We start from the raw sequence: 15,721 nt of genomic DNA, 5'->3' as shown, positions 1-15,721 counted from the left end.
TGTAGGGGGAGCTTGACTTGTGTGGGCATTATACGTCTGCGAACTGTCAAATTGTGTTTGGTAAAATCAAAGAACAACAAATGTGACGGTGAATACAATGAGGCGATTTTGTTATCATGAAGATTTTGATAGGAGCCGAAGAAATTCTAACTAACTGCGTTTTTTCGCAGTTGGTCATGGTGACATTACCGTTAGTAGGGTAATATTCAAATCAAATCAAATCAAATCAGATCAGATCAGATCAAATCAAATATACTTTATTGCACAGAAATTTCAACAATCAGACATAACACATGAATACAGTATAATTTGGTTGGCCTTATTGCTCTAGAGCAATTTCTTCCAGATAAATTTCTTCAATATTCAACGTTACTAAAGCAGATGAGGGCAGCACCGAAGTTTTCAAGGACACGATTTGTGATACCGTCTGAGGCCGGCCGTCTTCGACGATACCTGATACAGTACCTCTTCCTCAGTGACATATGGGAGAGGATCGGTGGGAGATTCAGAAGTTTTCCGCTGAACTTCTGAGTTCACTATCTACGATCCCGATCTGATACGCGTATGATCGAAAGGGAGAGTCCTGAGCAAGCATTAAGCTTCGAGACTACCTCAATGGAAAATTGGTATCATCTCATGTAAAGGAAGATTTACACGTGTCCCCGACGGAAATTGAAAGAACTTCCGTATCGTGAGCCCTATGTACATCTACTGAACCACGTCTAAAAATCCTCTTTTATAACATTTAACATGTTCCTATGGTAAATCCTTAGGTATCTGCCGATAAAAATCCAAAATGAACGATTATTGAAGAAACTACTATGACTTTACAGTAACATAATATATACGTACAAAACAGTGTTGTGTTAGTGACGTCGTAACGAAAATTTTGAAAGATGATTCAAAGTTCAAACCATGACGCATGACATGAGTTGATATGAGTGGAATTTTCCGTCAAAAATTCATTATACAGGGTCTTAGTGATATCGTAATGAATACTAAGCAGGATGATTGAAGCCATGATTCTGAATCAATATGAAGTGGAATTTTCTGTCGCAGAAGTATGGAACTGAAAAAAAAAATGCTAAAATTTTCATGAATTTTTCAACAGGAAATTCCACTTGACATCAACTCTAATGATGATCTGAATCATTCCCCAAAGTTTTCATTACGATGTCCCGTATAATATGTAGGTATACAAATACAAGTAAATATAAACTGTAAAAGATAAATATTTTATATAACTTTATGACAATATGCCCTTTTGTTTTTACGGATTTTGGTTACAACATCGTAAAATAAATTGTAAAGCTTCTCAAGCGTTTTATTAAAACCTTTTATTAAAAAAATACTTAAGTGTTTACAATTTCTAAAAAGGGTCTTGACAGAAAGACGGACAGTCAGACAGACGGAGAACAAAGTAAACATAAAAGGCTATTATTTTTTCTTCGAGGTCATGTACTTGATTGCGATTTAAAGTAACTTACCTTTTATTTTAAAATATGTGAAGTTAGATGCAAATGGATTGAATTTCTAAGAATCCTAATAAAACCTGGTCACTGGTGATGACCAGGGACTTATCACCTTCCTAACAACAGCGACCTCATATTGAGAGTCAAGCGTTCTTTCAACTGGCCTAACATGTCTCTCAAATAAATGTGATAATACTACTGCTCTCAGGTGGGGAGGTGCTCGTCGTAATCAAAAAATTCAGTAAGTAATTCTCTTGAATAATGTAAAACTTTAACATTTTCATAAACAGATTACCGCAACCGAACAAAATTCCCGCCACCGCCTTTTTAAAAAGGCGGGAAAACGTTCCCGTTCGTAAAAGAAGAAATCAAAATAAAAAAACAAATGAAATAATATGCCAGTTCCAAATTAAAAACAATAAAGTCGTGACACAGATTCACGACTTTATTTCGTCTGTTATTAAGTTATATAATCTAATAATAATTAAATAATAAAATAAACATTACGAACCCTAACAATAAGTACCTTGTAATGAAAAAAATCTAAAGAAAATATTTGTAGAGACATAATTTGTCACCTAATCTTTAATCGGGTCAGAGGGTCACTCTATAAACATCCGATTCCTGATAATTTCGGGTCACGTAAGTGGATTTAAACGGAATAAAGCCTTGACTAAAACTTAAGATGGATCAAATGACCATATAGTTGAAAAGCTCAGATCGTAACTGAAAAGTAAAAGATTTTGAGACCCAGCCGTTGAGAAATGGCTTAATAAAGGCGGATCAGTTTTAATACGGGCTTTAGACCTAATTTGTGGGTCGGTTAAACCTACTAAACTGGCTCAGGTTCTTAAATGAAACCAACACCACAGAGGTAAGTCTAAAAAAAAATCATACTTATTGCGAATTCGCCGTTACCTAACTCTATATACCTTATAACTCTATTTCGTCGGCGAATTTTATGTTGAAATGGTACTCAATAATTGCTGCCTTGTGCCTATCACTAGACATTTGCTTCTAAAAATATAATTAAAATAATAAATGTTAAAAGTACCATTTAAATAATAAATGTAAAAAATAACACTTGATTAATAAATGTTATTATACTTAAAAAAAGTATGATGACGTATGTATGGCGTATTTTAGAAGTAAAATAACGTTTAAATAATAAATTTAAATAATAAATTATATTTTATACATCGAAACAGCAGAAAGCATTTGCCTTTTTTGCACTAACGATATCCGATTTGTTGTAGCCGTGGAAGCCTAGTTGGAAGAACGCTTGATCCTCACTATCAGGTCGCAGGTTCGAATCCAGCCCCGACCTATAATTTTAGAATTTGTTATCGAATTCATGTTTGGATCATAGATGATCATCACTTGCTCATCGGTGAAGGATAACATCGTGAGGAAGCCCACATACATACCCTAGAAATGCGTTTCGGAAATATGTGACCTAACCTGTATTGGGCTGGATTTCCCTTCGCAGGTTGAAAAGTCAAACGGGCAGTCGCTTCTGTAAAAAACCGTACCTGTCAAATCATCAGCTTAGGTAAGCGGACCCTGTGAAAACGGAATAATGCTAGGGAGATGATGATATCCGATTTGTTAGGAGATTTCATTATATCTATACCAGTAGACAAAAAATGATTTGATTTTTATTGGCGGGTTTTTAAAAACTGTCTACTAAAATTAATTATTGTACGCCATAAGGTTGGTAGGTAGATATATCATTTTAAAGGTGATGATATTCAGAATCATTATAAATCATACCAGAATCATAATTTGCGTAGAATAGAAGTCCAGTCAGCCAGCCTCACTCGTACACACCCTTTAATAAATTATACTTCTCTTCTTATCGTGTGTGGGTTGTGAAGTGGAATACCAACCTCATCTACCTTAGATTTATTATCTAGGGTTATTATTGAGCCGCCAAAGGCCCCTGACATGGCTCACGTAATAATTAATACTCACTTACATCAGTAAGTAGTAACCGGGACCAACGGCTTAATGTTCCTTTCAAAGCACGGATCATCTTACTTTCGTTATACTTTATTTTATATAAGTAACCCATTGTTCACTGTACATCATTAATTTAAGAGTTCTTGTCGGTGTAGCATGCTCTATTCTTGTCTATCAAAGGCCAATCATTTCACTTCCTTATAAGACACGACTTCCTTATAAGATACAAAGAAGATTTTTATTACTTAAAGGCTCGGTAACTTGAGTCGATTTTTTGTCTTCCAGTGTATTAGGTATTGCAAGGCTAATCCAAAGAGAATATAATTCGCTACGTTTTGGCTTGTCAAAAAACAAACGTAACATGTGTTCACGACATCCCTATTGGGGTGGTACATCGGTCGCAAGATGAACTAAGTACCCACACCTCACCGGGCTTTATGTTAGGCTGAATTCTAATTCAAAATATTTATTTACAGATTAATATCCATAATTATAAGTACATCCGATTAGATCAGTTAAATTAAAATTAAATTATATATAAAATAAAATAAAAATAAATTAATATTATTGATAAAAAAAGAATAAAAAAGTGAAAAGAGGAAAAAAAGTGATAAGAGGTGAGTCACCGATACGTTTTTAAAATTCAAAAACAGAATACAAACCTTTCTTTTCGACCGGATTGCGTCCACTTGTCTCTGAGTCAGTTCTCCTATTGACCGTGATCGCCATAGCACCCTTCCCATTGCTGCGTAAAAAAATGTCATCCCCAATATTGGGACTGCATACGTGACTACGAAGAACAACACTTGATATCTGAAACAACAAAGGACTGTATTGAAAAAAAAGGTATTCATAACTCTGGGTATTTTTACGATACCATATATATCTTCTTGGAGAATGCTGATTCAAAATATTAATCAAATGTGTATTTCAGTCACGGAATAAAAGAAAGAGGACGGAAGGGCCAGGTGCGCGAAACACGCGCTATACAAGTATAAGCAATGAAATTTGAGAAGCAGTAGAGCTATCGTACTAATCAGTTTGCAGGAGTAGTACTAAAATAGAGCGTGGTTGAACCACAGCGGTTCTCATACAAAATGCGCGTTAGGCCTTTTCCATCCTCTTTCTACTATTCCGTGGTTTCAGTAGTTCACGAGATCAACCAATTATCTTTAATCATATTGAGGCAATTCGTCTAAAAAGCAATATTGCAATTTGACATTTGCTCATATAAAAGTGAATGCGCAATGCCAACAAATGTCAAATAGAATATTGTTTTTTTTAATTGAAATGTTGCGTTTTAACCCCCCTAGACTTCCCTTTCCATTAAATCAAATATACTTTATTGCACACAAACAAAACATACAAACATTTATGAAACATTTAGCATCAGTACAAATGGGCGGCCTTATTGCTCTGAAGTAATTCCTTCCAGGCAACCAATATTACGAAGCCATAAAAACAACTTGGATGCGGGACGGTGCAACAACAACGTTAAATATATAAACTACAGTTAATATTTATACAAATACACTTTAAATCTGACATACTTTGATGGCATATTTTTTATGAATTTAATACTAATACAATTATCTCAGGGACGTTAAAAAGCAATATTCCAATTTGACATTTCTTGAATTTGACATGACATAAAAGTAAGTGCGCAATTCAAACAAATGTCAAATAGCAATATTGCTTTTTTAGATGAATTGCTTCGATGTGGCCTTTTTAACTCCCCTGCTGTCGTATTACATACAAGTCAATACCATAGAATAAAAATAATACTACGTATGGAACGGTGATTCCGCTCCCCATCAGCGGCTGAGCCAGGTTTACCTCACCCCCCTCGGTCTTACTTTTATCTTCAATCGTGTGGGTGTCAAACGCACACAGATGCTCGTGTACGATAACGTCAATGTGTAGTATCTGTGTAAAATGAGGTGTTTTATATGAAGTGTCCGGGGTGTGACCTAGCCGACCGCTTCACCGCCAAATGCGTCGGTGAGCGCCGTCGCTTGAAAATCGCATTAGAGTCGGTCTCTTCAGACGATTATGATGAATTATTCAGTGAATAGAATTACGGATTCATCCTTTATTAACAAGTTGATCAAGTAGCAAGCCCTAGTGAACTTATAATAACATTCCTGGGATAACAAGCTAAGAACATTAACTTTTTCTATTATTCCTGTACTTAGGATCTTGTTTTCGTGTAATTGTAACCCTGACATTGGAAGAAAAGAGATTACGTCACGTCCAGTAACATAATATATATCTCGTAGTGAGATAAAAATAGCCGTCTTATTCTTCTATCGTGGTGGATTAGGGTTACTAATGAACCGCTAACGGCTTAACGTGCCTCCCGAAGCACGGATCGTATTACTTTCGAACAATCAGGTGATCAGCCTGTAATGTCCTAATCAAACTAGGGATCACAAAGTGATTGTTTAGATATGACCCCAGGACCTCCGGATCGTGAGCTTAGGCTCAACCACTGGACCATGGGAGACGTCGCAATAGCCGTGATATAATTATATTCCTAGGTTCATAATTATATACCGTAACATAAGTATACGAAAGCAGTTCATTACTATCTCGCTAGGAATACAGTTATAACACGGCTCCAGTTCAGTGATATGATTATCTGATTACATAAATAGCCTATAATATATGTCCCACTATTGGGCACAGGCCTCCCCTCAATCGACCGGAGGGGATATGGAGCATACTCCACCACGCTGCTCCACTGCGGGTTAACTATCATATTACCTCCTACTTAATAATAAACCGCTTTCTTACGTAGAATTTTCCATTTTTTTTTATTATATTATTATTTATTGTTAACAAATTATGTGATGAGAGAACATTTGCTAAATGACATTCAAAATACTAAAATTACAACTGTCGAAGTCAATATTGTTTTTGGATAACAAATCAAATATAAATCGATGTGAAGACTAACTTGTCAACCAAGTGTAAACAACAGTGACAGCTTTTAAAGGTAAACATCCGAACGACAATTCATCTCAGGCTCAAAGTATATGTAAGTAAGTATATTTCAGGAACAAACAATAACGGAATTTTCCACCTAGAAGCTACAATTCCACCACAATACAAAACGTCAACGCAGGTACTTAATGTCAATAGAAATCAACGTAAATAGGATTTTGACGATCTGAACGTTTTTATGACTTAGCACAAATACGGTTGAATGATTCGCAAAAGATTTCCACAATGCTCCATTTGACAAAAGCTCTTACGTTAGAAATTTAGAATAAATATTTTTTGGTACAAACAACACATTTGGAAAGCCCAGAATGTTTTATCTGTGTCACTTATTTAGGCGAATTCACTAAAATAGAAATTAAAGTTTCTACTTTTGTTGTTCAGCGCGAATCAATGCTGTTGCGAAACCGACAAAATGTTTGCAGTTGTAAAAACGTTACTACAACTCTGTAGCGTTTGGCAACTGTGTTTATTTTGTAGATGGCGCGACCATTGTTGCTCTCGGTGTCCTAGTGAGATGAAGCCCTTGTATGTTTGAACAACTTCGAATCAAACAACTGCATATATATATAAAAATACATGGGGTTTTTATTTCTAGTAAGTATAATCACCATTTTTTTTTGACTTGACTTATTGTAGATTTACCGCATATGGCTATCATTACTTGGCGGAACAAATGAGGAGCATCTAAGTGCTCTAAAGTTCTCACTTGATGCAAGCACACACACATACATAAAATCACGCCTATTCCCCACCGGGGTAAGCTGAGACTATGGAATTACAATTTGCTTCGATCCTGACACACTTCTGTTGCTTCCTCCACATTCATCAATGGTCTCATACACGCACGCCGGTTCAGAGTAGGTAATACTGAGCCTTTTCAAAGGACATCATACGCTCTACGTGTCCAAACCCACTCAACAACCCGGTGCAAAATGAAAGTCTAAAGGCTTCAGGTAGGCGCCAACTTCGACTCAGGGCGTCATCTTAGTGTAATCAACATTTCTACAAGACTAAATGGTATTCGTCGCTGAACCCATGCAGATATTATTGGTAAAGGAAATTTCCAGTTTACATCAGTCAATTTAATGTGAAATTTTGGTTGAAACAATACGAGACAAAACTCCAATTAATCGTTTGATCCCGTAAACAAACGACGCTACGTTTTGTTAAAACACCGATTGATTTGACATTCCCAAAGGCGTTATTAGGCTTAAACGATATTTGCACACTGAAAACACAACAACACAGAAAATGAAAGGAATGTTTTTTTATTTATTTTACTGTTATTATATGTTTACAAACATTAATTGTAAACTTTTCAAACCTTAAATTATCTTTCTTTATATAATATCTTTGTGTTCACGTGTAAGCAAGTAAATATTTAATATTTCATGTTTTTATTATCTAATAAAAATAATAAATAATCGAAAGAAAACATATCTCAATACTTTCAACATCGAGCAGGGTTTCATTTAAATAACAGGTATGTTGACGTTTATAATTATAAAGTTTATCTGCAATGCAGTCAACTTTTTAAATTATACCTTATGAGTTATGTATGACAAGAAAACCTTAGAATGTCCGATATCTGATTATTATTCCGGATATCGCCTATCGTAAAAGCGGATTAAAGTGTTAATAAGCATATAGACACGTATGTATGAACTTATCTATAAATGAGATTGTTGAGCAGTTTGAGTAGTCGTATCTGCACTTCAAATACTTCCGTTCTAAACTATGCATTGAATGTTTTGAGACGGAAACGCAAAATGAATTGGATTCCATGGCGCATTGAGGGAATAATTTTACGCATTAAAAACGGCTTTAATATTTATTAAAATCTTCTTATAACGCGTTAATAAGTAAAGCCATTGAGTATAGAGTAGTATTATGTATAAATAAATTTCATACCTTACTTACTGTCTTTACTACAACGAGTCCCTTTTAAGGCATATAATTATTATCTTCTTCTTCTATCGTGTGGGTTATGGGTGAATTACCAACCTCATCAACCCTGGTGTCAGGGTTACTATTGAGCCGCCAAAGGCCCCTGACATGACTCATATAACGATTACGTACTTACATCAGTAAGTAATAACCGGGACCAACGGCTTAACGTGCCTTCCGAAGCACGGATCGTCTTACTTTCGGACAATCAGGTGATCAGCCTAATGTCCTAACTAAACTAGGGACCACAAAGTTATTATGATCCTAATATACACAGTCCCAAATTTGAACAAATCTACCTCAAACCTAAATCCGTCAATAAAACACGGAATATGAGTAAAATCCATTGCTGTGAAAAGAGCCATCAATCACGTGGTTTCGTCAGTTGAGTGACGTCACTCATTGTTATAGGATTTCTCATTGGGAGAACACGTTCTTTTTGTTGTGAATTCTCCAAACTCTTACACGAAGCCTATTCAATCTGACAGGTACTTTGCACGTCGTCTCGGCACAACAACAAATCTTCTAGACATAAACTCAATCGTAGTCGTCATTATTAATTTATTTAAATGAATATTCCATTCAAATCCTAGCACGAGCTTTTACCAATGATTTGCGTAATTATTGTCTTCGAATTCATTGGTTGGATAATAAATTATTATGAATTATGACGTGCTCAGCGGTGAAGTTTTAAACATCCTGAGAAAACCCACCTTCCCGAGAAATGCGTTTCGGAAGTAAGTATGTGATTAACTTGTATTGGACTGATTTCCCCTTCGGGTTGGAACGTCAGATAGGCTGTCGCTTTTGTAAAAGACTGGACATGTGTGTTAGGTAAGCGGACTATGTGAAAACAAGACAAATGATTTGATTTGATTTAAAAAATATAGGAGTGAACATTAACCCTTCGTCAATTTTATTCTGCTTCTGAATGTATTATGAAAAACTCAAGTTTTAGTGACTATTATGTTTTATATTATCTGTTTCTATCGTGTGAGTTGTGGGGTGACTTACCAACCTCATCAACTCTGGTGTCAGGGTTATTACTGAGCCGCTAAAGGCGCCTGCCATGGCTCATGTAACGATTACTTACATTACTTACGTCAGTAAGTAAGTAGTAACCGGGACCATCGGCTTAACGTGCCTTCTAAAGCAGCACGGACCATCTTACTTTCGGACGTCCTAATCAAACTAGACACCACAAAGTAATTTTTGTGTTATATCCCCGCCGGGAATCGAACCCGGGACCTCCGGATCGTGAGCCCAACGCTCAACCACTGGACCACGGAGGTCGTTACGTATATACGTAACCTACTTGGATTGGAAATGAGATTTTATATTTCTTAGATTTGCCGGAAAGAAATTGATGAGACTTAGAAAGAGTGGCATGAAAGAGATAAGAGAAACGGAAAAGGCTATATACTGATTGAATACATAAATAGTCAAGTTAGTAAGACTTCAAGTTTAATACACAGGGAGGTTGTACCGGAAGCCTTTAGTGGGAGAAGTTCTTTGGGAAGTTCGAGTTTGTATATACCCGTAATGGAAACCCGGTTCCCCGCGGCGAGTTTAACTCGTGTTTCTCAGTTTTCTTGGTACCTTCTCTATGTGTACTATGGATTTAAGTCTGAAGTCAAATATTGCATTGGATTTTTTTAAGGCTCTAAAAATCACCCATATTGAGAACCTCCTGCTTTTTTGAAGTCGATTGAAAATGAATAAAAATGACAAAAATAAACCTCAAATGTGAAAGGTTTTCTCTAAGTTTGGGTGAAAAGAAGAAACCTGCCCAAGGGACAACTATATTATAATGATTATAATATATTATTTATTATACAGTCTACCTCCGTTAGGTTCATTGCTCCCTGTGCAATCTGTAAGCAACCCACACTGTCCCACGCAGCTTTGACGTAGCTTTTCACTACCAGTGCAAGTCCGAATCCCAAAGGATTTAGAATGATTTTTGTATCAAATCTAATACTAAAGAAAAAAATATACACAACTGAATGGAAGAGGAATTTTACTAACATGTTGTGCCATCCGCTCCTTTAGTGGGATAAGGGGGGGTTAAAATGGCCACATCGGAGCAATTCATCTAAGAAAGCAATATCGCAATTTGACATTTGCACATACAAAAGTAAGTGCGCAATGCAAACAAATGTCAAACAGCAATATTTCTTTCTTAGATGAATTGTTTCGATTGTGGCCATTTTAACCCCCAAGGACAAGATAATGATGGTGACGAAAGAAAAAATGTATTAAAATTGTATCGAATATATTCCATTGAAACCTCTGTAGTTTAAACATGAAACACCTCGATCACCAAAACAGAGACTTTGTACCTTATTTGATTAATAAGAGAAATTCCGTGGCCATCTGTATGACAATAGATGCTACCTCACCGCAACGGTTCAAATTATTTAAGAATAGAGCAAATGAACCCGTAAAATAGTAAATATTAATTTGGGCGTAAATATTGTAATTATCTGTATTGTATTGTAATATTGAAAGTAACAATAAGTTGATTTTAAAATAAATACATTATAATATTACTATATTATATTACTAAATTTATAACTATTTAACGAGTTAAGTTTAGTCAGATAATCATATCACTGAACTAGAGCCGTGTTTTAATTATATTCCGGTATACAATTATATACCAAGGGATTTAACTATATTACGGCTACACTGCTGCTTATGTAATGCTTATTTACTTACGTGAAATCCATATAAGATACGTCAGGCAAACCGTCCGGCCAAGATAGTAAACACGCAGTCTTCATAATCCCTTTGGACCTGAGAACAAAAATAAATCTAAAATAGACTATAAAACCCCAACTAAGGGAAGACTTTTTACCAGTAATTTTTGGATAAATGTGAAGCGATGAGGGCTCTAACCTCAGGTTCAAAATTTAAGACCACATGCCTCAAGATGCAGAAATCAGAATCAATTATTCAACGTAATTATCATGGATAAACTTCTTGAAGGTCAATGTAACATTTTTGAATATACGTCATTTCGCAAGGTGTTATGGCTGAGGAGAAGAAATGACAAGAAACTGCAACAACAACACATCTTTTAAATCAATGAGGGTATACATTACAAGTTATTTAATAACTAGAGGAACACATTCAATACCAGACATTTTTATCATTTAGGTAATCATTAATCTTATAATAAGCTTTTTTACATAAAGTAAGCACACCCTGGACACTCTTTACTAAAATCGTATTCTTACTTTGTGCTGCCTAACGCATAAGTGCGAACGAGACAAAGTCCTCGCTTGTTCCCCTTACTCCTTAGCGGGTTACGGCCATTTAAGACTAAAGTTAGACCCAAAGGGGGTGAGGTCGGTGTCTGACACGAATTAGTGCGGGGCGGAGCGTTAACGTTCTATACGTTATATTAATCTTTATTCTATGCTCTATGCACTTTACGGGAATGAACACGACTCCCAAACCCATCAGAGGGCCCTAAACAAGTTGTTTTTTTTTTTTTTTTGACGTGACTTATTGTAGATTTGCCGCAGATGGCATTAACTACTTGGCCGGACAAATGGGGAGCGCTGAAGGCTCTCACCCGGTACAACGTTTAAGACAACAGGCCTGAGGGTGCCCAGTTGGGCGCGAACCTCGGCTCAGGGCGTCGTCTGAGAGGAAAAATATTTGAAAGAATTAATCGACCCTAGTGGGTCGATAGCGATAAGCGCTGAATGAGGGAAATCGTCGACCACGCCGGCGGGGTCGGTATCGGGGAACCTAAACAAGTTGGTCAACTTCGTGAACGTTAGTATAATCATAAACTAAGAATGTTTCAGCGCCTACGTGAAGAGTATAATAGACAAGTATAACCTTTATAAAAAAAAAAAAATAATACGAATATAAGATAAAATGGCCAATGTTTAATTAAAAAAAAAAACATATCCCGATTAAATCATAGCAAAAGTTTACTTCGATTTTTACTTCGCTAACTCAAAGACTCAAAGCTCCTATAAATATTTCCAGTACATTTAGCACAAAAAAAAAATATTGTAACAAGCTCCAGAAGGACTTTTATAGAAATTTCATGAATAAAATTCTGAAAATACCTTTTTCTTTCTTTAGCAGAGACCTCACAATATTAATAAAGAAAATCGAATCATTGTCATTGAATATGTTTTTGAATTTGTATTGATGACTGGCCATTAGAATTATAATACAATTATTAACATAACATACGCTCATAACATAAGGCCCGCTACAAGGTGGACCGACGATCTGGTGAAGGTCGCGGGAAGCCGCTGGATGCGGGCAGCGCACGACCGATCGTCGTGGAGATCCTTGGGGGAGGCCTATGCCCAGCAGTGGGCGTCGTACGGCTGATGATGATGATGATATTAACATAACATAAGCTCACGACTATATCCCAATTGGGGTAGTCTGAGGTGCATCAAAATACCTACATACAATATTATAATTAAACTATTTAGGCAATTTATCAATTAACAATGTATGCTACTTAAATCATGCGAAAGATACTTCTTTCCTTGGTCCATACAAAGGCGGAAAGTTCACTTTTATTAACATAAACCGTCTATATACGTCCCACTGCTGCGCACAGGACTCCCGCAATCAACCGGAGGGGGCATGGAGCATACTCCACCAAGCTGCTCCACTGCGGGTTGGTGGAGGTGTTTCACAGCTAATAGCCGGGACCAACTGCTTAACATGCCCTCCGAAGGACGGAATCATCTACTTTTTTTTAAGAAATAATACAATTATAATTTATATAGAAATGTAATTTGAAATATATACGTCACCGCAGATTGTCAAATTAGATACAACAACATAACCTGGGCTCAAGAGCACAAATATATTCTCAATTACTTACTATATAAGTACCTAATAGGTATTACGTTTCTAAGCGATATACTATCTTTATATACAACTTATTGATATTAGTCTAAGATATTAAGAAGGAGAAATATACACAGCCTTTTTGTCGTTTCGATGGCATTCAGATTTTTTAAGCCCAGTATTTTGCCACTCGGACAGCATTTTCGGTGGCATTCATCAGCTCCTCTCGCGTACAGGTATCAGGGCACGCGGGGCAAGTTATCAGATGAGCCATAGTCTGTGGCGTAACACCACACACGCAGCTCAGGTCCGATCCGTTGAGAAAACCCCACCTGGACAGGTTATTTTTATTTCGGCCAACCTGTGTGCGGAGTCTATTTAAAGATTTCCAGGTCGGCCTGGTCAGCTCAAAACCCTGAACTGTATAGTCAAGACTCTGAGTAATTGCCTCTTCATATTACAAGCATTTAACTGAGAATCTCAGAAATTCTACTCATAAGGGGATGAAAGGATGAATATAGCGTTTATGTAAAAAATGTTACGCGTTTTTAATCTGCATTGTTATCGTCGCTTTATAGTAAAAACCTCCTAAGCGCCATGTTGGAAATACACATTCGGTGGTGTGGAACTTAATCGCCCGACTGCGGTCAAACAAAATGGAGGATTATGTATTTGACACATAGCGGTGTATGTACGTTCACGAGCATTAATATTTACACACTTTGGTATCATGTCCCATTATCTTTTTTGACAAATTGAACTGTAAGTCTCACTAAATGTCAAATATGTTAGTGCGACAGAGTCCTAAAGTGGATACATTATTTTCCCTCATTCAGCGCTTACCGCTATCGACCCACTAGGGTCGATTAATTCTTTCAAATATTTTTCCTCTCAGACGACGCCCTGAGCCGAGGTCCGCGCCCAACTGGGCACCCTCAGGCCTGTTGTCTTAAACGTTGTACCGGGTGAGAGCCTTCAGCGCTCCCCATTTGTCCAGCCAAGTAGTTAATGCCATCTGCGGCAAATCTACAATAAGTCACGTCAAAAAAAAAAAAAAGTAGGTATGGGTGTTAGTGACATCGTAACGAATACTAATTAGGATCGTTCAGACCATGATTCTGAGTTGATATCAAGTGGAATTTCCTGTCGGATAGATAATTCACGAGATTGTTTGTGTTTTTTTCTAACTGTAATTTCATTCGGTTGCTAATTCCTGTAGTTACATCTAATTTTATTTTAAGATATAACTGTCATCCGCATCCGCTGTGTGTGTGTCTGTCTGCCGCAGTGGAGCAGCGTGGTGGAGTATGCTCCATATCCTCTCCGGTTGATTGAGAGGAGGCCTGTGCCCAGCAGTGGGACGTATATAGGCTATTTATGTTATGTGTTTTTATAACTGTCATTATTTAATCCGCTGTTAATATTAAAAAGATAGCCGTGGTTGTATGCTGTGTTAAGTAAACTCGTGTGTTACAAAGTGCGTGTGCAACAAAGTACTTGTTGGTTTGAAATAGTTTTTCATCTGTGTGGGAGCGTTCAAAACATTTAACGAATTGTATCTAAATCAAAATAATTTTAGTAAATTTTCAATAAAAGTTTTATAACAAAAGCAAGAAAACTTGCCTGCCCTTGTGAAATACGGTTTTGTATAATACTTATAACGAACTGAAATACTAGCCCACAGAATACTAATAACGTTCTGTTGGAATACTGAACTGTAGGCAATTTATGCGGCTTGGTGTTCGGGGAATTCATACCCCAAATGTATTAGTAAAACAATACCAGTGTCACAGAACACAGACCAAATTTGATTTAGTGGAATCTAGTGTGAATTTACGTAGTTCTACCATAGTGAATAATACTATTAAATCAGGTATTATATACTGAACTCTGTGGTGCAATGCTTAAATGCCAAGGCATTAAATAAATAAAATGGGTGAATATCAAAATGTGCCAAGTTTGATGGCGAACTGTCATATAATTTTTTCGTGAAATAAATACCATACCTATTGCCCGTGCCTATTGTACTCATTCTATTTCTCTTTTGTTTTGTGTTTTGTTTTTTCCTGTTTGTGCAATAAAGTAGGTATTTGTTATGTTATGTTAAATACTGAAATATTTATTTTATTATTTATTTATTTTTTTAGTAGTAGTGTTTATTTAGTATTTTTTTAGTTTATTTCGGATCAAAAAATTACATCCATATTCTGTTAGTAAAAAGTGACTTATAAAACTTTTGTTAGCAATGCAATTATATTTTGCACGCTTTCATGACCATCACGAGAACGGGTAAGTTAAGTTCCCGTGATCGTCACCCTACGCACAAAACATCTCCAAAGCGGCGATGTGTATCGATCAGCTGGTGTCTTCAGAATGCTGTTGGGACTGTTTCTCACCCTGGTGAGCAGGGAGCCAGTTTTTTGCCTAAGATCGCATTGACCAGGGATAGTAACATATTATAAATCAATGACCAGGTTCGCTTTTCAATAGAGTCG

At 36.4% G+C, this 15,721-nt stretch overlaps 1 protein-coding gene across 1 annotated transcript in view; it reads right to left on the bottom strand.

Annotated features, from left to right (window-relative positions):
• LOC126369819 (tachykinin-like peptides receptor 86C) overlaps positions 1-15,721 on the bottom strand; it is a gene marked incomplete at its 5' end in the record, with an annotated part of 100,577 nt that overhangs the window by 40,017 nt on the left and 44,839 nt on the right. Inside the window, 2 exons of the mRNA XM_050014383.1 lie at positions 4,097-4,247; positions 11,109-11,186. Of these exons, the coding sequence (XP_049870340.1) occupies positions 4,097-4,247; positions 11,109-11,186 (229 nt within the window). The remainder of the gene's footprint in view (positions 1-4,096; positions 4,248-11,108; positions 11,187-15,721) is intronic.

This window comes from Pectinophora gossypiella, chromosome 9, assembly GCF_024362695.1.
Source record: "Pectinophora gossypiella chromosome 9, ilPecGoss1.1, whole genome shotgun sequence".
In the NCBI taxonomy this organism is placed as follows: Eukaryota; Metazoa; Arthropoda; class Insecta; order Lepidoptera; family Gelechiidae; genus Pectinophora; species Pectinophora gossypiella.
Note: the sequence above shows the minus strand (reverse complement) of the source record. Positions and strands in the feature narration are given on the sequence as shown.